Genomic DNA, 23,552 nt, shown 5'->3' on the forward strand with positions numbered 1-23,552 from the left:
TCTCTGTGAATGGCAACACAGAATGGCATTTCATCATTTGTGATGTCATCGGCAAGAAATGTAAACAATGAAAGATGACCGATTTAAGTAATTGTTTTAAAAATATTAAACTTAAACAAATTATTTAAAAAATAGTTAGATCCTATGTTTTTAAGCATGTTCTTTCAGAAAAAAAAATACTTTTAAAATATTGAAAACGACCCCATTGTAATTTGCATAATGAAGCAATCACCGTCAGATGGCGAGCAAATAAATTAATTTAGCGTGGAAAATTAATTCACATTTTACTGCAGACGATGTTTCACGAAATCTAATGACGAAGAAAATATTCGAAAATAATTTATTTGTTTAAATGGAAGTTTCACTCTCAAAGCATTAAATTATTCATTATTAAAAACAATAATATTCAAGCAAAAATTTATATGCATTGCTTCTTTTGTCACTATGAATTCTATTTATAAACGTTAAAAAAAAAAAAAAAAAAAAAAAAAAAAAAAAAAAAACAGAAGCTCCAATAACCTAGTTTGAGATCCTTTCATTTTCAAATTCACATTTCTCTAGAAAAGTGCAATTTCTTGTCCCAGGCTCATAGCAACCTTAAAAAAGTGTTTTCCATTTCTTTCTACGTTATTATATTTATTTATTTATTTATTTGGCACTTTCTAAAGAACAAGACAACGAGCATTTAATAGTGCTACTACACGGGCGCCGACTTGGAAAAATTATTGAGGGGGCTGGGCCAGACATCACCGGGGGTTTATGGGGTTATGTAACCCCGCGGAGGTTACCCCCCCCCCCAAAGAAAGGTCGTTTTTTGTGCCTTGAAAATGCCAATTTACATACTTTCTGGTGTGTATAATTTAAACAAACAAACAGTATGTGACATGGCGTTTTCAAAGTAAAACAATCCAAAAATTGGTATACAAATTTTTCTGGTTCAACTAGATCATGCCACTTGTCTTAGTAAGAGACATTTTTTTTGTTCTATTTTATGGGGAGTCATGCAGTGCCGTAGCTAGGCATGGAAAAGGTACGGCGCTTGACTTGCATTAAAGGGCACTCCCAGAAACTCCGACTTAAAAAATATTGGGGGGAGGGGGCATGCCGCAAGAAATTTTCTAAATCTGAGATGAAAAATAGTGAGTTTTAAAGTTTTTTTAAAGCATTTTAAAGTCATATAATCAACAATAGAACCCCGAAAAGTCGACAAACCCAACACATATGTTTTTGGCTTTGAAAAAAGGAAAAAATAAATACGAACACATACAGTATTTTTGTAAAAAGGTAATTTAATCTAAGCATGCTTTTAAAGACCAGTTGTTTTTTCATTAGTGATATCGGCTAACATATTCAAGCGTAAACGCAGTCTCTCAATGTCTAGGTCACTTTTGAAAAACTCAGTTGATTTTTCAAAATGTTTCACCTTTGTTTAATAAAAGCAAGCACTCTTGTTCAACTGCAATGACCTGTGTGCGTCCAGTTGATGTAAATCGCCCAACAATGCAAAATTGCACCATTTTACAAACCTCAATGTATATTGCCTTGTAGTACACTCGAGTCCCGACCTACGCGAGGGATGCATTCCAAGACCCCTCGCGTAAGTCGAAATTTTGCGTTGTGGAAAAAGGTATGTGTAAAATTTTTTATAAACGTACCCATTTATTTTAGACACTTGTAAACACCCCGTCAAACTGTTAAAAGCCATCTCTTAACTCTACTCTAACTTTACATTCCTGTTTCTTACATAAAGAACTGAATGTTACTTGTTTTTTAAAAATACCGTTTTATTCAACATAAAATACTGCTACGATGTACAAAATCAATGATCAATGGGAAAGAAAGAAAAAAATAAACCGGTATACGGTAAGCACAGTATATAGTAAGAAAAGCAAATGCATCTTTAGTTGTACTGAACAGTCGATCCATTAATGATATTTGTACACAATACATGAGCAGTTTCCATTTTCATAAATATTTGCATTTTACTAAGACACTACTCGGTGAATTTTTACGGATTTCCTTTTCTTGACTTGTAATTGTATGTATGGAAGATTCACTCATATCTAATTCTCGTGCTACCTTCAACGCATTTTTTAGTTGAGCTTCAGCTTTTGAAGAAGCTCTAGCTTTTCTTTAATTGTCAGAAACTTTCTCCTTTTATCTTCACAAACTTTAAATGAAACAGCGCTCTTAGGTGTCATTATATTTCATTAACTTTCGCATTTAAAATGAAAAAAGAACTTCCACTCTCAGCGATGCTAAAAGGAAAAAGATCCATTCATGAAAAAAAAAAAAAAAAATTAGTAGCCAAAGCCGATACGAACACACCACGATTCCTTCCCGAGAATTTTCGTGTTGCGGGTGCGGAATTCGTGTTAGGTCTGAATACTGGAGAAAAAATCGCGTTAGTTATAGCCATTTCGCAAAAGTAGCTGGAGTCAACTGTATTCCTTTTGGATTTTGAAAGTGCGGTGAGCTGCCTTCGTTGTTTTCACTTCTTTGGTATACGTCGATTCCGAGGAAGGGAAGGATCATCATTTTATGAAGGTTTTCTTTTAAACACAATTCCTAAAAGTATTCAAAATTATCACGCCTCCCATTTTATATACAAATCATGCTCTCATATATTTTTTCCGGGTCAGCAACACTTAGGTGAGCGCGCCGCAGCGCTGCCCACCGGCAACAGACTTGACCCGTAATTCGCGCACTGTGACAAATTTTTACAGTACTCGCAGCACTGTTACACTATCATTATTCACACCACTCGTTTTCAGTTAACCTGCTTACACAACCGTAATAATTATTTGTTTTAACTCATTAGTGAATGTATTTTACAAGGTAAACTATCTTCAAATAAGGAAAATAAAAGTTAAATTTATGAGTTTAAAAAGCATAATGTAATTAATAATTTTTTTGATTTATTGAGGGGGCTCGGGCCCCCTCAGGCCCCATGGAGTCGGCGCCACTGTACTACTAAATAACTTATTTATGTATAGGCTTAATGTAAGTACTAAAATGACATCACCCTGCACAGTCCCTTATCAGAATTGCTGTCATAAGTGGTCTACCTAGTCAGAAAAAAAAAATAAAACTAAAATTTATCTCCAAATTCGATTTTTACAATACGTTAAATATTCTGATTTTTTTTTTTTTTTTTTTTTTTTTGACACACATTTCTATGCTATTTGCATAGTTAAAACTTCCCCAGCATTTTTCCTCTTTACCATCCAACAGTTTTTACAGGCTGCAACTTGGCAGCTCAAATAACCTTTAGTATTAGAAGCAGCCGTCATAACTTTGCTAATAAGATTAAAATTTTGTGTGCAGAAACTTCTAAGCTTCCTGATTAGATGTATTTAATATCAAAGTGAATTTAAAAAAAATATATCGCTGTCATTACCATTCTTACTCATAATTAGATACTTTTAACATTATTGTGCAATTTTGTTCCTTTTGTGAGTATAATAAGAATATCTTTGTGCAACGTAAGCAAAAAGTTAACGAAATTAGCCATTTTTATGTTTTGTCAGGTGAAATAAGTAAACACGTCATTATCATCCGTGTCATTACCATTTGGCGCAAAAGTTTAACCATGTGGATAGTGAGGATCCACTAAGGATAAATTGATATGAAGTGCATTAAATTTTAATGTCTCAGATGATTGATTTTTAAGTAAATTTATTAAAATATGGATGTTTTATTCTATAAGTGAATTTAAAACTAATTAGACAAATTACTGGTGAGTATTTTAGAGATTTTTCTTTACTTAAGAGTTTTTGTTACATTAATTTGATTTCCGACTGTAAATTTAATGAAGCGTTAATCGATCGATTCAGGAATCAAAATCAATGAATAAGAAGGAAAAAAATGCGTTCATAAAGCTCGTCAAATTCACAAATTTAACTCTCAATATTTCTCAAATGAATGAATATGCTTTGTGAGCTTTTGTAATGCAACAAAAACACTTGTGCACCTAAAAAAATACCAATTTTATGAAAAGTTTGGAATGCAAAATAACACATTTCTGAAGAATTGTGCATTTACGAATCGTTGGCGTAAAGTGTACTTGTTGTACAATGATTTCCTATAATGAATAACAATAGCTTTTTAAACTATTAACTCTCAAGAAATTTTAGATTGATACGTTAATTTATTAGTCTTTTAGAAGTAAGGTTAAACCATTAAAAACACAACTATTTAAGGTAAAATTCTGAAGTTATTTTGAAACCCTGGGTCCAGAAAACCATCAATTATTTTTTGCAAAATTAGGGCTGCTTTTTGCAAATGATTTTAGCATCTCTTGTGATCTGCAATTCCCTATCTTTTATTTCTAAAATTAAACACAGAATAAGAAAAATTTTTCAAAAACCGGTTATAGCAACTGTCTTAAAGAAGACTGCAATACAGCGCTCAGAAGCAAACCAGCTCAATTCATTTTTCTGAAATTTTCTGTCTTTTATTTCTAAAACTGAACATAAAGAATTGGATAAAGTTTTTACAAACATGTTTAGCAACTGTCTAAACGAAGACTGCACTTGTAGTGGTTAGAACAAAAACCAGCTCAATCCATTTTTCTGATATGTTCTATCCTTTATTTTTAAAATTAAACATAAAGAGTAAGAAAATGTTTTTAAAAACCAGTTTCTCAACTATCTGAAAGGAGACTACAATTGGTTTTGAATCAAAACCAGCTCAATTTTTTTTTCTGAAAATTTTTCTTTTAATCCCAAAATTGAATGTAACGAAAGAGAAAAAGTTTTTAAAAACACGTTTAGCAACTATTTAAAAGAAGACTGTACTTGCAGCGCTTGGAATAAAAATCAGCTCACTTCATTTTTCTGAAAATTTCTATCTTTTATTTCTAAAACTGAACATAAAGAATTAGAAAAAGTTTTTAAAAACCGGTTTCGCATCTTTCGGAAAGAAGGCTACAAACAATTGCAGCTTTTTGATTCTATACCAGCTCAATACATTTTTTTTTTTTTAAACTACAGGAGAGACAAAAAACACTTCGCAATTTGCCCACTTTATTTTTCTAAAAGTGTTTATCTTTCGTTTGAAAAAGTTTGATGTTATTTTTAAACCCGTTCGGCAAACTTAAAATAAAATTACATTCTAACTTTTTAAGTATAATTTTGTCAACGTATAGGTAGATAATAGTAGGAGCAAAACATTTTCTTTATTGAATTGATACTTGAAATAAAATTTCCAATTAGTTTAGAAACACTCGAAGGAACTACCGCAAAAATAAAAGCAATAAATATTTGAATCGCGTATTTCTGTCGGAGAATTTTATTGCGTTGAACAATGTATTTTAATCTTTATGCTAAAAAAATATAGTACGAAATCAGCTGTTTTATATCCATATAAATGTGCTGCCTGTAAAAAAACATTTCTAGTAGTCAATAAATAAATACCCTAAAAATGGATAAAGTCAAATAATGGGGTTGTTTCCTTCAGTCAAAAGTAGTACTTCTAGTTACTGAAATTGATAGAATAAGCAAAAATAATAATAATAATAATAATAATAATAAATAAATAAATAAATAAAATAATAATAACATAGACCCAAAAAATTCTTTTATTTTCCCAACAGTTATTTTTTAATTAATTTTTTAAAAATGTCCGATTTTGCAAACAGGGCGTGGTCTTGATGAAGTAAATTCGTTACTGGCAGAATGATTAAAAATTCCCCTTTAAAGAAGTTTTTTTCCAATTAATAAGTCATAATTTTTTATTTTGTAAAAAAATACATGTATTTTTCATCTCGTTGGAATGCTATGCATAATTCTTTAAAAAATGTGGCGCCCCTTAGGAACATTAGTCCTAGTCAGCCTGTGTGGTAATCAGACCCTGCTGCCATCACATGGTCAAAAATGTACTGAACCAAACCTTTAATATAAATTCACATGCTAATCATTGATAAAGCACTATTAAAGCAAAAATGAGAATTTTTTTTTTTTTTTTTAAGTGGAGCTAATCGATTTGGCAATTGAGACATCCAGATACTTTAAAAAAAACTCTGCTTTTCGCGACAGTAAACTCGTGCAAGAGAAAACGCAGTAGCTAAATATGAAAGTTGAAAAAATCGTATTTTGAACAGGAATTTCCTGCAATTGAGATGTAATGTTCAATTTTTACTTCTTCCCTAGGCATTACGTGCTTTAAATCGTAAATGCATTCTACAAAATCTATTTTTGGAATTCGGAGGCGTTCTTTCCCATTGATCGGTTTTACGAGTAAAAAGACTTTCAATCCATTCACGGAGACTCTTGAACTACATTTATATAACTATCTTACAAAATGTACCAGTTCACAATTGCTGTGTATCAGCATTGTTCAACCTTTGTTTGGCTTGCAGACCGATGAAATCAGTTCAAATAAATAATAAATAAATAACTGGTCCGGCGATTTTTTTTTTTTTCTTCTTTGTTTTTCTTTTATTTTTTTACAAAAAGGGAAGGAAAAAAAAATTACCGAACTTTTTTTTTGCAAAAAAAATAAAATAAAATAAACAAATAATTTAAAAAATACAGTGGCTGCCGCTTATATGAATAACGTTTGCTCTAAACAGTTTAGATTCCATAAAGCAGCTGATTCAATAAAGCTGGATTTTGTATTGTTTTTGACAATTTGATTCATTAAAGAGGCTGATTCAATTAAGCACTGATTCAATTAACTGGCATCCACTATAATAAGAAACTACAGAATAAGTTATGAGTAATCTATGATTTATTTCCAACATTATTTAAATAGTTACTGGGGTTATTATTTACAAAGAAAAAAAAACCCAAATAAAATAAAATCACAGAATATAGTACAAAGTAATGATAAAATACAGTTCAGTTAAAAAAAAAAAGCAAAATAAATAAACAAAAGAAAATACGAGACAAGTGATAATGCGCGCATAGTCCATTACCCAACCTCCAAAGACAAAATACCGGATTATAGACCTTAAAATCATAGCATAAAAGTACAAAAGTAGCGAAAAGGTTCATCATTATTTTCTTTAAATTAAAAACACTTCTACGACTGGGAATTAAAAATCTGAGAACCGGTCAAAGTTTTCCGCGGGCCAGCGGTGGTCCGCCAGTTCAGCGGTTGTGAATCTCTGTTGTTTTTAAAGGTAATGAATTTTTGTTAGTTTTTCGGGATACTTCCAACTGTCGATCTACCGCTAAAGTATTCTAGTTACCAATAGAGGGCGACACTTACATTACATATAAAGAGCAATTAATTTCAGTGGCAATATCAATTGAGCCACTAGTTAATTACGCAACTGAAGTGGTAGTTTACTTAATTGGAGAATACCAGTTTTTCTCTGGTGGTTATCAGATGTTCGCTTGAAATGGAATAGAAGTTAGTACAGCGAATGGGCGGAAACAGCATCGTGGTTTTGAGACTTAGGTGGAGGGAGGAGGGAGAGTAATATAATGTGACAGCCTTTTAATTAAATTACGATCATTTCTTTAAGATTATTTGCGATTTTGCAGCTGATCCAAAAACGTTCGTAGTGTCGTAAGTGAGACCGACCCGTAAATAAACAGAACGTTTTCTTTTTTCTTTTCTTTTTTTAAAATAAGTTTTCGAAAGTTTTTCTTTTTTTCGTCGATAAAATGACAGCAGTAACCTCCTTCTATACATTGTTATGCGTGCCCACTGATTGGGGCGTCATTTTCTGAGTTGGCGTACTTTTTTTCTCATTTCATCCTTCCCCCTAAAAACCTAACGCAGAACAGTTAAAGTTCTCCATTAAATAAAAAAATAAACAAAAAACTATTTTCATTGAATGCTCTTACTGCCAAATACTACAGTTTTAAATTTTATTAATTGAAATTGAGCTTAACCGATCAGTAGATGAACAGTTAACTGGCCGGTTTACCTATAATTTATTTCAAAAACTCAAAATATCGCAATGTACTTACGAAGAAAAATGAGCTTAATCCGCTGAATGGAAATAAATGAGTGAAATACTGTGAGAAAACATTAGGAAAATAAATATCAAATCTAACTAATTTATGCAATACTGCAACTAAACTTTCAAATTAAAAAAAATTCAAAATGCTTTTCCCCCGCTTCCTGAACAATTTCAACAACCAAAAGTGGGATTTGGAGGCGCAACGACGATCTGTCAAAATTTGCACATAATTTTATGAAATAAATAAATAAATAAATAAATTGAAAATAAGTTAAATAAATACAATAAAATTAAATACAAAACGTAATAATCTTTAAATAAAGAATAAATACCTTTGTGCTGAAAATTAAAATAACCAATTAGCAACGTTTTGAAACACAAAAATTGTAAATTACTGCAGACACGTGTTTTGGTGCTACCAGGAGCACGCGTATGGAGAAATTTACAATTTTTGTGCTTCAAAACGTTGGTTAATTGATTATTTTAATCTTTAAATACTTGGAAGTTTTTCGGTAGTTTACTTTTATGTACTGTTCTTCTGAGACAAAATTTATAAAGTGAACTTCTGACCACAAGCATTTTCTAACTACGTTTATATAAATGGGGTCGTTTCCGAAATTTTAAAAGTATTTTCTCTGAAAAAACATGCTTAAACATATAGGATTTGACCATTAAAAAAATATTTTGACAAAGCTTAATATTAATATATATTGGTGCGCAGATTCAATATCCTTTTTTACGCTTCTGCACATAACATCACAAGTGATGAAATGCCATTCACTGATGCCATTAGTGCAGAGCGCAATATTTAATTCGTTTCTGAATTATCATTACCTAGATAAGCGGTTGACAGCAAGCGCAAACATTCAGCGCGTCAAAGTTCATCACTTGTGACGTCATAAAGACCACGCCTTGTTTGAAAAATAGGAAGGACATTTAAGAGAAATAATTAAAAATTAAACGTTTTGAAAATAAAAGATTTTCCTCGCTCCATGATTTTTTTTTTTTTTTTTGCTTATTCTATCAACTTTAGTGACTAAAAGTAGTACTTGACTGACCGAAACAACCCCATTGCGAATTTAGCTAAAATCGAAATCCCAGTAAAATAACCCATGCATCAAAAAAAAAAAAAAAAAAAAAGGAAGAATTTTATAAACAACTGCGACACATCTGCACTTCTGGTTTAGGAGACCATTAAATCGATTCAATAATCTTCTTTAAAAAAAATTAATCAAATAAATATATGAATAAAATCTTATTAGATGTTCCTCCTTGTTGTAATGTCCCTTTTAAATATTTTTCAGAACAAGGGAAATTCATTATGCCTTTCCAAAAAGTGTGCGAAAATGTTAGGCGGTTGCAGAGAAGAAAACGAATTTTGTGGCACTCCTGATTGATATGTAGCTCAATGTTTCTTTCCTAAAAAAAATCGTTTGCAGTTAGTTGAAATTTCTTTTGTTTTGTTCGTTGATAAATAAATAAAAACAATGAAGGCGCAAGCATACATTAAGTTTTTTCTAGAAAAGTGAAAAAAAAAAGTACATCGCGTTTTGGCTTACTAGCGTAATTATTTTTCGTATTATGAATTACATCTTTTAATACTAGTTCATAGTCAGGGAAAATGCTGCAGTATTTCATCATATCGTAAAAACTGACCAAATGAATTCATGAAGCTCGAGGAAAAAAAAAGAAGTGGGATAAAAAAGAAAGCGGGAGAGCATTCACATCTCGGCTCCTTTCATAGCAAATTCAAGGTCACTTTGCGCTGCGCATTTCAAGATCAAAACTAAAAAGAACGAGAAAATTTCAAGGGATGCTATCGCCCGAGTTCGCGCAGACGCGGATGTTGCTCAGACGGCTCATCACACAAAAGAACTCGAAACTCGCCTGTCAATCACAACGTCACTCCTCCCTTTTTATGCTTTATCGACCAATGAGATTCAAATATATTTCCCCGCCTTGCTCCGCGTCTATCTCCGCAGTGGCGCCAAACCCTTCAGTGACGTCAGGTTTTCGTCCGGGAGAAGTAGACCCGGCGGACGGATATTTGGACGTGCAGAGAAGCGGCGAGTATGTTCTTTGTTCTAGAGCCGCTTGTGGAGAGCAAAACCTTTTCACTATATCCGTAACCTATTTTTTTACTTTCGAAATCAATCGAATCGAAGCTTAGAACATTGAGATGCCAGGTAGTTTGTTTTCTGAAATGGAACGTAGTAATACTAATGTTCTAGAAGAGCAGAGAGCACTCCAGCTAGCTATGGAACTGTCCATGTTCACTCTCGGTAATGAAAGCGAATCCGGCTACAGTTCCGGAGGTTATGAATCCGAATCTAGGAGCAAAAAAAGTCAAAACACTACAGAATGTGTGCCAGTCCCCAGTTCCGAACATGTCGCAGAAATTGTTGGAAGACAAGGTAAGTGACATTGTGCAACCATCTTCTAAGTGATGTTGATCTTTGTTTTCATCCCGATGCTCTCGGGAGAACTAAGCCTAAAAGGATTCTCTCCCTGTATTCCATCTCACTCTCGGATTCTAAGTAACTAAATTTCATTCAGTTTTGTAGTGTCATTTATGGAAATAAATTATATATGACGGCATATCAAAAAACTGAAGTAGATGTGATTTACTTCATGGGTTTTTTAAAAAAAAATTTATATGAAATAATTCATTTATTGGTTCGATCCATTAAATTCCTCATTATTCTCGATAAATTCCTCGATAGAACCTAATAAAAGTGTTTTATTAAAATTATATTAGTATTTTAGTTTTTGTTGTAATACGTAAGGTCTAAAATATTATTAAACATTTTCTGTAATCTGAATTAAGGATTTGTTTTTCTCAATGCTTAAAGAAAAGATTTTGTGTGTAATGGAATGTTCTAAAATCAAGACCAATTAAATGTTTAGGTATTTAAAGTGAAGGAATAATGTTCATTACATGTGCAATTTTAAAGTGTTATGGCCAATTGAATGTGTGTAGTAAAGAATTGTAAATGTAGGAATGTACTTTGCATTTCATGTTGTTAGATCTTAAATATTCAATTTGGAGCTAGATATGGTATTGAATTTTAACTTTGGATTTCTGGTACTTTGAAATTTAAATTATATATATTTTTTCTATTGTGTTGTGTTAAACTTAATGACATAATGCTATAACATTTCTTTCAGCTTGCTTTACATAATGTCATTCCTAGCTATTTGAAACCACAACATGGTTTTTTGAACTTAAAGCAGTATTCTTGCGTTTGATATTGATTAAAAGGAAATTTATTAAAGTTTCTAGATTAAATGGCTGTTTTTGACTGACATTGTTCGCTTTGGAACTTGCTTTTTAAAGCAGCAATAACTGTTTAAACTATGGAGTGATTTTATATATAGTTTTAGTTTATACATGCAGTTACATTGTTTCTGAGTTTATGTGTGCAGTGATTTTCTTTATTCAACAATAAATTTTTACTTTTTAAAATTAAAAAGCTTTCTAGAAGCTAATTTGTCCCCTCTGTTGCAAATGTTTAAATAAGTATACTTTAATCAAAATATTAAAGAGTTTCAATCTTAAAAATAGGTAGGTATCCACATCACAGTTTGCAATAATTTTGAAAAGTTTTTACTCAAAACATAGCCATTATACAGAGCAGTGGTGCCGACTCCATGGGACCTGAGGGGGCCCGAGCCCCCTCAAAAATATTTTTGAAGGGGCAGAGCCCCCCCCCCCCAATAAATCAAAAAAATTATTAATTACATTATGCTTTTTAAACTCATAAATTTATCTTTTATTTTCCTTTTTTGAAGATAGTTTACCTTGTAAAATACATTCAGTAATGAGTTAAAACAAATAATTATTACGGTTGTGTAAGCAGGTTAACTGAAAACGAGTGGTGTGAATAATGATAGTGTAACAGTGCTGCGAGTACTGTAAAAATTTGTCATAGTGCGCAAATTACGGGTCAAGTCTGTTGCCGGTGGGCAGCGCTGCGGCGCGCTCACCTAAGTGTTGCTGACCCGGAAAAAATATATGAGAGCATGATTTGTATATAAAATGGGAGGCGTGATAATTTTGAATACTTTTAGGAATTGTGTTTAAAAGAAAACCTTCACAAAATGATGATCCTTCCCTTCCTCGGAATCGACGTATACCAAAGAAGTGAAAACAACGAAGGCAGCTCACCGCACACTTTCAAAATCCAAAAGGAATACAGTTGACTCCAGCTACTTTTGCGAAATGGCTATAACTAACGCGATTTTTTCTCCAGTATTCAGACCTAACGCGAATTCCGCACCCGCAACACGAAAATTCTCGGGAAGGAATCGTGGTGTGTTCGTATCGGCTTTGGTTACTAATTTTTTTTTTTTTTTATGAATGGATCTTTTTCCTTTTAGCATCGCTGAGAGTGGAAGTTCCTTTTTCATTTTGAATGCGAAAGTTAATGAAATATAATGACACCTAAGAGCGCTGTTTCATTTAAAGTTTGTGAAGATAAAAGGAGAAAGTTTTTGACAATTAAAGAAAAGCTAGAGCTTCTTGAAAAGCTGAAGCTCAACTAAAAAATGCGTTGAAGGTAGCACGAGAATTAGATATGAGTGAATCTTCCATACATACAATTACAAGTCAAGAAAAGGAAATCCGTAAAAATTCACCGAGTAGTGTCTTAGTAAAATGCAAATATTTATGAAAATGGAAACTGCTCATGTATTGTGTACAAATATCATTAATGGATCGACTGTTCAGTACAACTAAAGATGCATTTGCTTTTCTTACTATATACTGTGCTTACCGTATACCGGTTTATTTTTTCTTTCTTTCCCATTGATCATTGATTTTGTACATCATAGCAGTATTTTATGTTGAATAAAACGGTATTTTTAAAAAACAAGTAACATTTAGTTCTTTATGTAAGAAACAGGAATGTAAAGTTAGAGTAGAGTTAAGAGATGGTTTTTAACAGTTTGACGGGGTGTTTACAAGTGTCTAAAATAAATGGGTACGTTTATAAAAAATTTTACACATACCTTTTTCCACAACGCAAAATTTCGACTTACGCGAGGGGTCTTGGAATGCATCCCTCGCGTAGGTCGGGACTCGAGTGTACTACAAGGCAATATACATTGAGGTTTGTAAAATGGTGCAATTTTGCATTGTTGGGCGATTTACATCAACTGGACGCACACAGGTCATTGCAGTTGAACAAGAGTGCTTGCTTTTATTAAACAAAGGTGAAACATTTTGAAAAATCAACTGGGTTTTTCAAAAGTGACCTAGACATTGAGAGACTGCGTTTACGCTTGAATATGTTAGCCGATATCACTAATGAAAAAACAACTGGTCTTAAAAAGCATGCTTAAATTAAATTACCTTTTTACAAAAATACTGTGTGTGTTCGTATTTATTTTTTCCTTTTTTCAAAGCCAAAAAATATGTGTTGGGCTTGTCGACTTTTCGGGGTTCTATTGTTGATTATATGACTTTAAAATGCTTTAAAAAAACTTTAATACTCACTATTTTTCATCTCAGATTTAGAAAATTTCCTGCGGCATGCCGGGCATGCCGCAGGAAATTTTTTCAAAAAAAAAAAAAAATCAACTGATTTAAATCATGCCAATCTTGTTCGTAGTGCTTGACACCTTGCCAATTCTGACTTAATTAATATTTATAGTTGCAATACGAATTTAATGAAAACTCAAATCAGTACTTGAATAACCTAGCCCTCGTTTCCGTATTCAAAGTAGATTAGTGCATGGTGAGTTCCAAGTGTAACAGAAGGGAGATCAGATGCAGATTTTGCTTAAAAAATCATAAATCTTTCTAAGACAAAAAAAATAAAGACGGTTCTTGCATTTTTTGGAACAATGCTTGGTAAACTGACCTAAAATCGAAATTCCATTCTCATTTGACCTCCATAATTAAATTAAATGGGTATGTAACAGAAGGGACAGAAAATGTCAACACAATTTCAAGCACTATAAATTTATGTTAATCTTTGAATTGGAACTCTTAAAAAGTAAACTTGGTATTCTTTTTTTTTCTAAATCAAAACACTTCAAAGTTGTAATATCATCCATAGAAATGTTTAAATCCAAACCTCATTTTATATCAATGTAAAAAATAAAGTGTAACAGAGGAGAAAGCTTACGAAATTGTATGGCATTACAACAAATATCAAAGTCAGAAATAACTTCTGTTGCTTAAAGTTGGGTAGATAATGGGGTTGTTATATTATATATGAGGTAGTGAGAAGCAAAGGGATGCAAGTGGCAAAAAAAATTGGCGATAACCATTACAAATAAATGGTAGGTAAACCTCTCCTCTGTCTTGGGGCAAGAGATGGTACTAGTAGCCCTGGTAGGTGCTGCTGTATAGCATGATTTAGAAAAAAATTTCAATGACAGCCTACCTTGGATCTGATCTTTAAACGTGTTTTACTCAAAGCTTAAAATAGTCCAATTGCATCCCTTTGCTTCTCACTGCCTCATATGACATCTGAACACATGTTTCATCATTATTAGGCGTGTCCACCAGTGGAGGGGAAAGGGGACGCATTCGTGCGTGTTGCACCATTGAAACTATTTTTGAGGGGGACATTTTTAGAGTTTTTGTTCTTATTTTAGGGGAAGGGTACTTTGTAGCGTTTGAGGAAGTATACACCATCAACCTTGGGGGGAGGGAGGGGGCAAGATTTTTGGTGAAGCTCATGTTCAATGGTGGCATGTTTATAAAATACGTTTTACTGATACAAATACAAATACAAAAGTGACGACCAGCAACAAGCTCTGGGCCCAGCTAGACTGGTCCTAGTCAATTTACAATCCCCAGTGAAGATCAATGGCCCTCTTAAAACTGTCTACTCCTTTGCTCATTACCACCTCTTCCGGTAAGCAGTTCCAAGGTTCTACTACCCTGCTAAAATAATAATTTTTCCTAATATCCATGTTAGCCTGAGATTTAAATAGCTTAAAACAATGACACCTTGTCCTGTTTTCAGTGCTAAACTTTAGCCCCGTAACATCTTTCGTTTTAATAAATTTAAACGGCTGAATCATGTCCCCTCGGTCTCTTCTTTGCTCAAGACTACATTTTTAGCCTTCTAAGCCTGGAATCATAATCTAAGTGGGAAAGTCCACTTATTAGCCTTGTAGCCCGCCTTTGAACCCTTTCCAATACATTTGTGTCTTTCTTAAGATAAGGAGACCAAAACTGAACAGCATACTCCAAATGGGGTCTTACCAAACTTCTATATAAGGGCAGAAGAACTTCTTTAGATTTATTTGAAATAGATCTATTGATAAACCCAAGCATCTTATTGGCTTTGTTGCTAGCAATGCTGCACTGTTGGCTAAACTTTAAATCCTGACTTATTAGGACCCCCACATCAGTAACTTTGTCTGCCTGACTAATGACTGAACCTTGCAAATAATAACTTGTACACTTATTTCCATGCCCTAAATGTAGCACTTGACATTTCCCAACATTAACAGCCATACCCCATTTATCAGCCCACTCCGTAATATGATCTAGATCCTCTTGCAGGAGGAGAGAGGATATGCATATGAGATTTAACTAGAGAAAATTCAGTTCCAATATTAAGGATCTCTTATAAAAAAGGGTAAAAAAATTTTTAATCTTCAAAATAGATAAAAATTTAGAAGACCAAAAAATATTAGTAAGACAATAAAATTCTAGAAAAAATATCTGTTTAATTCATATAAAGTTGCTGTACAAAGCAAAATCAGTTCATTTCTGCATTCTTTCTACAGTTGGATGATACAAAAGCAACAGGGAATCATAAACTAAGAAAAAAAAAAGCAGTTTTTTAAAAAACTTACAATTTTTTAAAACTACCGAACTTGCTGCAGATTTCACGGTTTAAATTCAAGAGAAATTTAACAAAATAAGATTTGTGATTAATACAGTCATCTGTGCATGGGTAAGAAGACTCAAAACATTGTGCACTTGCATAGTAAAATACCAAAGCTTATTATTGTAAAGTGATGAGATTAGTTTCCAAAAATTTTTCTTAAAAAAACATGAAACGTACTCGAAATTTTTAAAAATCAAGAAATTTAGAAGCAACAAAATTTAAGGTTTTCGTGATCAGCTTGATGCAGACAGGCCCACCCACATGGACTCTTAAGTGGCATCAAAATCCTGATGGTGAAAAAGGGATGATAAACTGTTAGAACAAGAATATCAGCTTTTCTGCCCAAATCCCCTGAAGCAAAATAGATTCATTTACAGGGTTCGTATGCTCCTTCAAAACTCCTCCAATACTCCTTCAATCAGGAAATTTTTTTGAAGGGCTCTTCATTTTGGCTTTAACTCCTTCAAAACTCCTTCTTTTTAGTTCAAGATTACAAAATTTTCTTCTATGACACTAACTTTGATCGACAACTTAACATCTTAACAAGGGCAAAGGTGCACGGACGATTTTGATATAGTAATTTCGTGTATTTATATTTTTCAAAAGATGTCAATTACAAATTGATCATAGAAGTTGAAGGTGAAAATATTATTAGATGGCTAAGACATTTCATAAGTGTAGTAAAACATGCTTAAATGGTGCTTGGCTATTTTTTCAAGTTTTATGATTGTTGCTTTTCCCTCCACCAAACTCTCAGCAGCAAAAGTCAGTTTGTCTAATTATTATTTAAAAATACATTAAGTATTTTTAAGATGTACTCTATTTAATAATTGTGTTAAAAAAAGCAATTGTTTAGTAAATTGTAGTTATGATATTGTAAAAAAGGTCATCCACATCCACAAGTGATGTCATGCCTTAACAAGGCCACAGAGAGCCCCTTGTCAGTTGTCACCAGGCCCATTCCGTCCCCCTTCCCCAAAAAAAGAGAATAAAAAGGGTAAAAGAAAGGGGGGGGGGGCAAAAAGAAAAGGGGAAAAAAGTGAGGAAAAAAGAAAAAAAAATCAAAATTGCTTACCAGAAAACAATTAACTCTATTTTAAGTGCCATAAAAGTAAATATTAAAAGAGTAAATTTCACTTTATGCTTTCTCTTATTCGGAGTCCCCCACCCTCTTTTTCTTTATTTTTTTTTTCTTTCTTTTCTTCACCCCCTTTTTTTTTAGTGTTATTGTCGCCGCCCCCTAGTTTCCAACTAGACTGACATGGCTTCTTGTCAGACCTGTGCCTTGAGGGGGAGACGGGCTCATGAAATTGTAACAAGAGGAAGAGATATGGTGACAAAAAGTTGACATCACACAGGTATTATAATAATATGACATAGGAGTAGTAAGGTGAAGTGTGACAGTTTAACAAAGGGAAAGGGAGTCGAAAATGTTGAAAAAAAAGTACAACATCATTTAAGGATAGCCCTTTAGTGCTCCTTCAAAATCTCATTTTACTCCTTCAGAACGCCTCCAAAACTCCTTCATTTTTTTTCTGAAATTGAGTACGAACCCTGCTCGGGATTATTTGAACTTTAAAGAAAGATAACTTTAAGGTAGAGAAGAAAAACTTGAAGGCCACTTATTTACTGAATAAAAATTAAGGAGCTTGTAAGTATGTGGTAGTTAAATTTCGGGAATTTAAGGGCACTTATTTTCTTTTCTTAAAAAGCAGGAGTTTGTAAGACGAGCCCTAATGTGATCAAACACTGAGGAAACTGGTTTCAACAAGATGTTAACCCGCAACAGGGGAGGTGAAAAAGTAAAACGTAACATGGGACGTTAGGTCTCAAAGACCGCTCTATTTGCAAATTTAAAAAAAAATTGTGCAATTATGATGTATTAAATCTAATTCCACACAGATGTTCTTTGCACTTTTATTAACAAGGAGAAAAATATATTTGAATTTTTAATCGAAATATAAATTTCCGAGGAAATTTTGCTAGTCTTAAGATTATTTTTAGAAAATCATATGCTGTAGTAAATAACTATCTACTTGTAATGAAAACAAATCTATTATTTATTAAAGATCTTATTTTAGTTCTTTAATATATAAAGAATATTTTTGCCGAGAAAATTGGTTATATCACGTTATGGGAAATTTTTGACAGCCCTGTAATTGTTAGTACTTTGTGTCGTATTTCGAGGAATAATTCAGCCTTCATTGTCCCTAGAACATCATTGAGTAACGTTTGTGAACATTTCAAACAACTCACAATCTCATCTAAAAAAATTTTGCATCTCTTCCACATAGTGCAGGTAAGATTAAATGAACCTATATTTGCGGTTTCTAACGTTAAGAGCCACGTCTACTACTGCCAAAAATTATAACACTGAAGGGCAGGTGCATTTTCACAGACCGCTTCTAAGAATGCAATGAAATTTAAACCAGATGCACTTGCCTAAAGATACTGATAAGCGAGGTGGGTGTTCAAGGTCAAAAATCTGAAAGCTATTCGTGAAAAATCACTCAATCGGACTGAAAATGAAATAAGGTTGATCGGATTAACTTTTGAGCGGTCTGTGAGACCGCACCTCCCCTGTTAAGGGTTAAATCTACACGTTTATACATTCCTAGAATTCCTTATGAACAGTGGCAGCAAGTGAGATTTTAACCTAAAATCTAATGTCAAGCTGTAACACGGAGGACATTCCAGCTGTGTCCCTTCTGTTCTGGCTATATTTCTTCTAATTAGTAACAACTTTTCAAAATTATTACAAAATATGATTCAACTATTAAATTTTACAGTGTATTCCTATTTTTAAGTTTGAAACTCTTTACTATTTTGCATAAACTAAACTTATTTAAAAATTTAGAGGACAAATTAATCTCTAGAAGGCTTTTAAATTTAAAAAAATAAATATATTTGTTGAATGAATCGTTGCACACATATACTCAGAAACAATGAACCTTCATGTATAAAATAAAACTGTATGAAAAATCACTATATCTATTTCACAACAAATGAGGCAGTGAGAAGCAAAGAGAAGTAAGGGCCAATTTTAAACAAATAAGTTTACGTGATGAATCATAATCAATAGATTGACATTTAAAAAAAAGGATTATTTTAAATGTCATTTAAGAACACTAGGGACCAAACACATTACAAATAGAAAATCTAGTGCAACTGACAATATATCTCTATTCATGAATAACTTAACAATTGAGAAAAACTTTTGTCTAACACTATATCTCTTGAAAATTAGTAGTTAGTAATGAATTGCATTATGAGATTCATTTCATGAAATGTAAAGAATAAGGCCTTTTTTCCCTCAACAAGTTACTACATTAGATAGTGTTTCACCAGTGTTGCAACAGCAGAAGTTATTTTTATTATGTGACCTCGGGCATCATAGTCCATTTCCAAGGTTTTTATTTTAAAAAAAACTAATCATTAATATAAAATCAAACTAGATGATTAATTTTTTGATAACAAATTAAAATAAATCCCCCCCCCCCATGTATCTTAATTAATTTATCTATTTCAGTTTTAAGTTTTAGTAAATAAAGCTAGATGCGAACTAAAAAAAAGTATGTGAGAAAAAAATAGTTGCTTTTTTTTTTTTTTAATTTTACCAGTTTAAATGTTGATAAATATATTAGAATAAGATATTTATCTATACAAAAAAAAAAAAAACATTTGCTTCTAATTTATTTTTTATCATTGTACATTTCAAAGGATTTCTTATCTTTTCCACCAAAATGTGATCCAGATATAATCTTATCTTTCATTCTTTAATATAGATACATAGCATAGCAGGCTACTAATTAGAACAGTTGTTCTCAAACTTTTCCTATTTGTGATGCCTTTTGTAGAATTAAATTTCTCTTAGGGCACCTTAGTCTATCTATTTTTTTTTTTACAAAGAATTAATTAATAAACCAAGATTAAAATTTTATCAAAGTGTATTTAATGTTCTTGTTAACTTGTGAAGTAAAAAAAAAGGAAAACCGAATCTGTAAGTTGTTAGTCAAAATTCTATTTTGCCACTTCGGCAAAAACTATTTTATCCAAGTGAAAAAACGGCATTTTTTCCATAACTTTTCCCACCCTTGGACAAAACTTCCCAACCCTGATAGATTCCATGGACTTGGACATTTCGTGCGGCACCAGTTTGGGAACAACCCCTGAAATAGAACCATGTAGATATAATTTCTATTTTATCTACTTTTGATGAGTAGCTGTCAGGATTCACTGATATATATCAGTCGATATTTATCAGGATATATATCCAATATTTATTTCAAAAATGTCCTGATATTTTCGATATTTATTTTTTCAACCACAGCATTTTCAATATAAAAATTATATTACTCATAGTAATATTGTTCATTTATTTTTGAAAATAACCAAAAAGTTATGTACTATGTTTTTAAGATGTATTAATACATTATTAATATAACAAAGTAATATAGTGTATTCCTTTTTTATTTTATATTCATGAAATTATTAGTAGTGTAACAGTTTTAATTCTGATTAAACGTGCTTAATTTAATATTAAACATTGGTCAGAAAAAAAGAAAATGTCCTATGACTGTGCACCAACTAATACATATTTTTTGTTTCTCAATCATATTATAACTGTGTAAAACTAGCTAAGAGAAGAAAAATGAGTAAAACAGCTAAAATACTGAATTAATTTCATTAAAATTGATTAAAATGTCAAATGAAATGTTAGATAAAAATAATAAAAGAAACCTTAATTTTAAATCTACATATTGTAATAACAATATAAGATGTAATAATAAAACAATAATAAAGAGTTTTGAAGATACATTAACTATTTATTAAGAATTCAGTTTGGGCTGATAGAAAATATCGGATACATATCAAAATATCCGATATAATCAAAGTATAAATTAAAGCAGGATTGTTAAGATTTTTACCTTCCTATTCAAAATCCTTGTATCCAAAACTATTTTTTGAGAAAATATTCTGTGAGCAAATATCAAAAACAGAACAAAATGTGTCTTTTTTTTTTTTTTTTAATATTTATTCAATGTGAAAATTCAAGTAAAAATATTATGACTTACTGGAAAAGCTGATTTTATCTAGTTAGGTAGAAGTTGAATTATTCAAATAGTTGAACATTCATGCATACAAGTTGAAAATTTCAATTTGTATGCATGTTTTTTTTTTTTTTTTTTTTTTTGTCCATGATTGTAACCAAATTTTTTTACATTTATGCATAGGAGCAAAGCAGAGTGCTCAAAATATAATGCAATAATTACGTAAATGCAATAAATTATGATTTCTGTAGTTACAGAATATAATATTTAAAAATATGAACTGAAAAAAGAAACAGCGCAAGTTTAAAAATATTATTGAATATATTTAATCATCAATTCATGGTTCTTTAACCAATGATTTAAAACATAATTTTTGTTAAAACATCAGAAAAATAGTATAAAATACTCATTAATATATATATTTGTGCATTACAAATATTGCTGTAAAATACGTATTGATTAAATAAACCTTTAGCTTTAGCCAGGGTTCGTCGATATATACATCACTATATATATATCCAATATTTATTTTGTAAATATCATATTTTTGATAGTTATTTTTTCAACTACGGTATTTTCAATATTAATCATAATAATATTGTTAATTTTTTATTAAAAATAACCAAAAAATATGTACTATATTTTTATGATGTATTAATACATCATTAATAAAACAAAGTAATATAATATTCCTTTGTTTAGTTGTATTTTATATTCATAAAATTTTTAGTAATGTAACAGTTTTGATTTATATTAAAAGTGCCTAGTTAAATGTTAAATGGTGATCAGAAAGAAAATGTCTTATGACTTTGCACCTACTAATAGGATATTTTTTATTTCTGAATCATATAACTGTGTAAAAGTAGCTAACAGAAGAAAAATGAGCAAAAAACCTAATGCTAAATTAACTTTATTAAAATTGATAAAAGTGTAAGTATAGTATAAAATTGAGTATAAATAATGAAAGAAACTTGAATTTTCAGTCTACATATTGTAATAATAATATAAGAAAATAAAGAGTGATTTGTGGATGTATGCATTTACTATTTTGAAGACTTTAGTTTGTGCAGATTGAAAATATCGGATTTATATCAAAATATCCGATATACAGTGGCTCCCAAAAGTGTTAGTACACTTTGAAAAATTTTAGTAAAACCAAACTAACGCAAAACTAAATTCGATTACAAAGTCCAATTTTTTTTTTCACATCATTCCTATGTCATTCTAAATAAAACTCTGTTGTTTTTTCAAAATATTGACGGCTCTTCTTTTTGAAATGCGCCAAAAAAGGAAGAGACAGAGAAATAATACGCCACAAAAGTCACCGTACAGTCAAATATTTTCGAATAAATTCATCATCAAAATTATCATATGTGGTTTTTTTTATTATTATTTTTGCATTCTGTTGACCCTTAAAAGTCATTTGGCTTTAATTTTTTGTTTATTTATTCCTTAATATTTTGCTTATTACTTTAAAATGGCTGGTATTCACTAAAAACCACAAACATCATTCGAAATTTGAATTTTTTCCTCACAGTAGCAGTAAATTGTTTGAAATGTCTCTAAATTAGTTAATTTATTCCATTCTATAGTAAAGTACTCGATAAAATGCTTTTAAGAAAAGAATCAGACCGAAAGCAAGGTAAGAAAAGGTCAACCGGCAAAGTTGACAAAGCATGATCGGAGATTTACAGTTAAAAAATTTATGAAAAATACACTTTCGAGTGCTGTAACAGTTTCTGCAGAATTTAATGAAAAAACTTACATTTAATTTTCACCTAAAATTGTTCAGCAAGTTCTCTGCTTAGCTGGATTAAATGGAACCTCTTCCCGCAGAAATTTTCTTTGTCAAACGAAAAACAGAAAGCTTACGCCTATCGTCGCAAAATCAATGATAAATAAGCTCAAAATGTTTTGAAATTACGTCTTACTTACAGATAAAAATGAATTCAACATTTTTGGTTGAATTGTTTCATAATTGTAAATAGAAGAAAAAATAAAGAACTTAATCTTAAAAACTTAGTCGAACCAGTTAATCAGGCCGGTGAAGGTGTTCTTGTGTGAGGGTGCATATCAGCATCAGGACTTGGTAGTTTGGAATTTTTTGATGAAATAATGAATCATGCCATTCATTTAAGTATTTTAAAAACCAATTTTAAGCTTTTAGCCAAAAATTTGGTTATCCGAAGCAACTTAGTTTTTTTTTTCAAGATAATGATAAGAAGCACACGGTTTTTAATGTTTGGATGCCTCAGTTGCCAAATCGATTAACTCCACTTTAAAAAAAAATCCTCATTTCTGCTTTAATAGTGTTTAATCAATGCTTAGAATGTGAATTTATATTAAACTTTTGGATCAGTACATTTCTGATCCCGCGATGGCAGAAAATGTAACACGAGGGCCCATTCACTACTATGGATAACACTATCTTCTTCATCACTTTTCTCGACTTTTTGTTTTATGGAGTTAATCGATTTGGCTAGTGAAGCATCCGTTTGTGTCTAGTGCCTCAAAAATTGTCCTTAAGTTTAGAAAATATTCCCTTAATCTCCATATTTTAACTTAATGTAACATATTTAGAGATATATGGAGGCTAGTTTAAGAAAATATGGTTTTGAAACAAAAATAGAGCTAGAAACAGTAAGACTCGAAGTATGGTTGAACACATACTTCGAAATTATGCAAAAAAAAAAAAAAGAAAGAAAGAAAAAAGAATGAAATCTATTC

At 31.4% G+C, this 23,552-nt stretch overlaps 1 protein-coding gene across 1 annotated transcript in view; it reads left to right on the forward strand.

Annotated features, from left to right (window-relative positions):
- Positions 1-10,097: 10,097 nt before the first annotated feature.
- LOC129217611 (RNA-binding protein MEX3B-like) overlaps positions 10,098-23,552 on the forward strand; it is a 28,540-nt gene continuing 15,085 nt past the window's right edge. The window contains exon 1 of the mRNA XM_054851940.1: positions 10,098-10,332. Within this exon, the coding sequence (XP_054707915.1) occupies positions 10,098-10,332 (235 nt within the window). The remainder of the gene's footprint in view (positions 10,333-23,552) is intronic.

The sequence above is a fragment of the Uloborus diversus genome, chromosome 2 (genome assembly GCF_026930045.1).
Source record: "Uloborus diversus isolate 005 chromosome 2, Udiv.v.3.1, whole genome shotgun sequence".
Lineage (NCBI taxonomy): Eukaryota > Metazoa > Arthropoda > Arachnida > Araneae > Uloboridae > Uloborus > Uloborus diversus.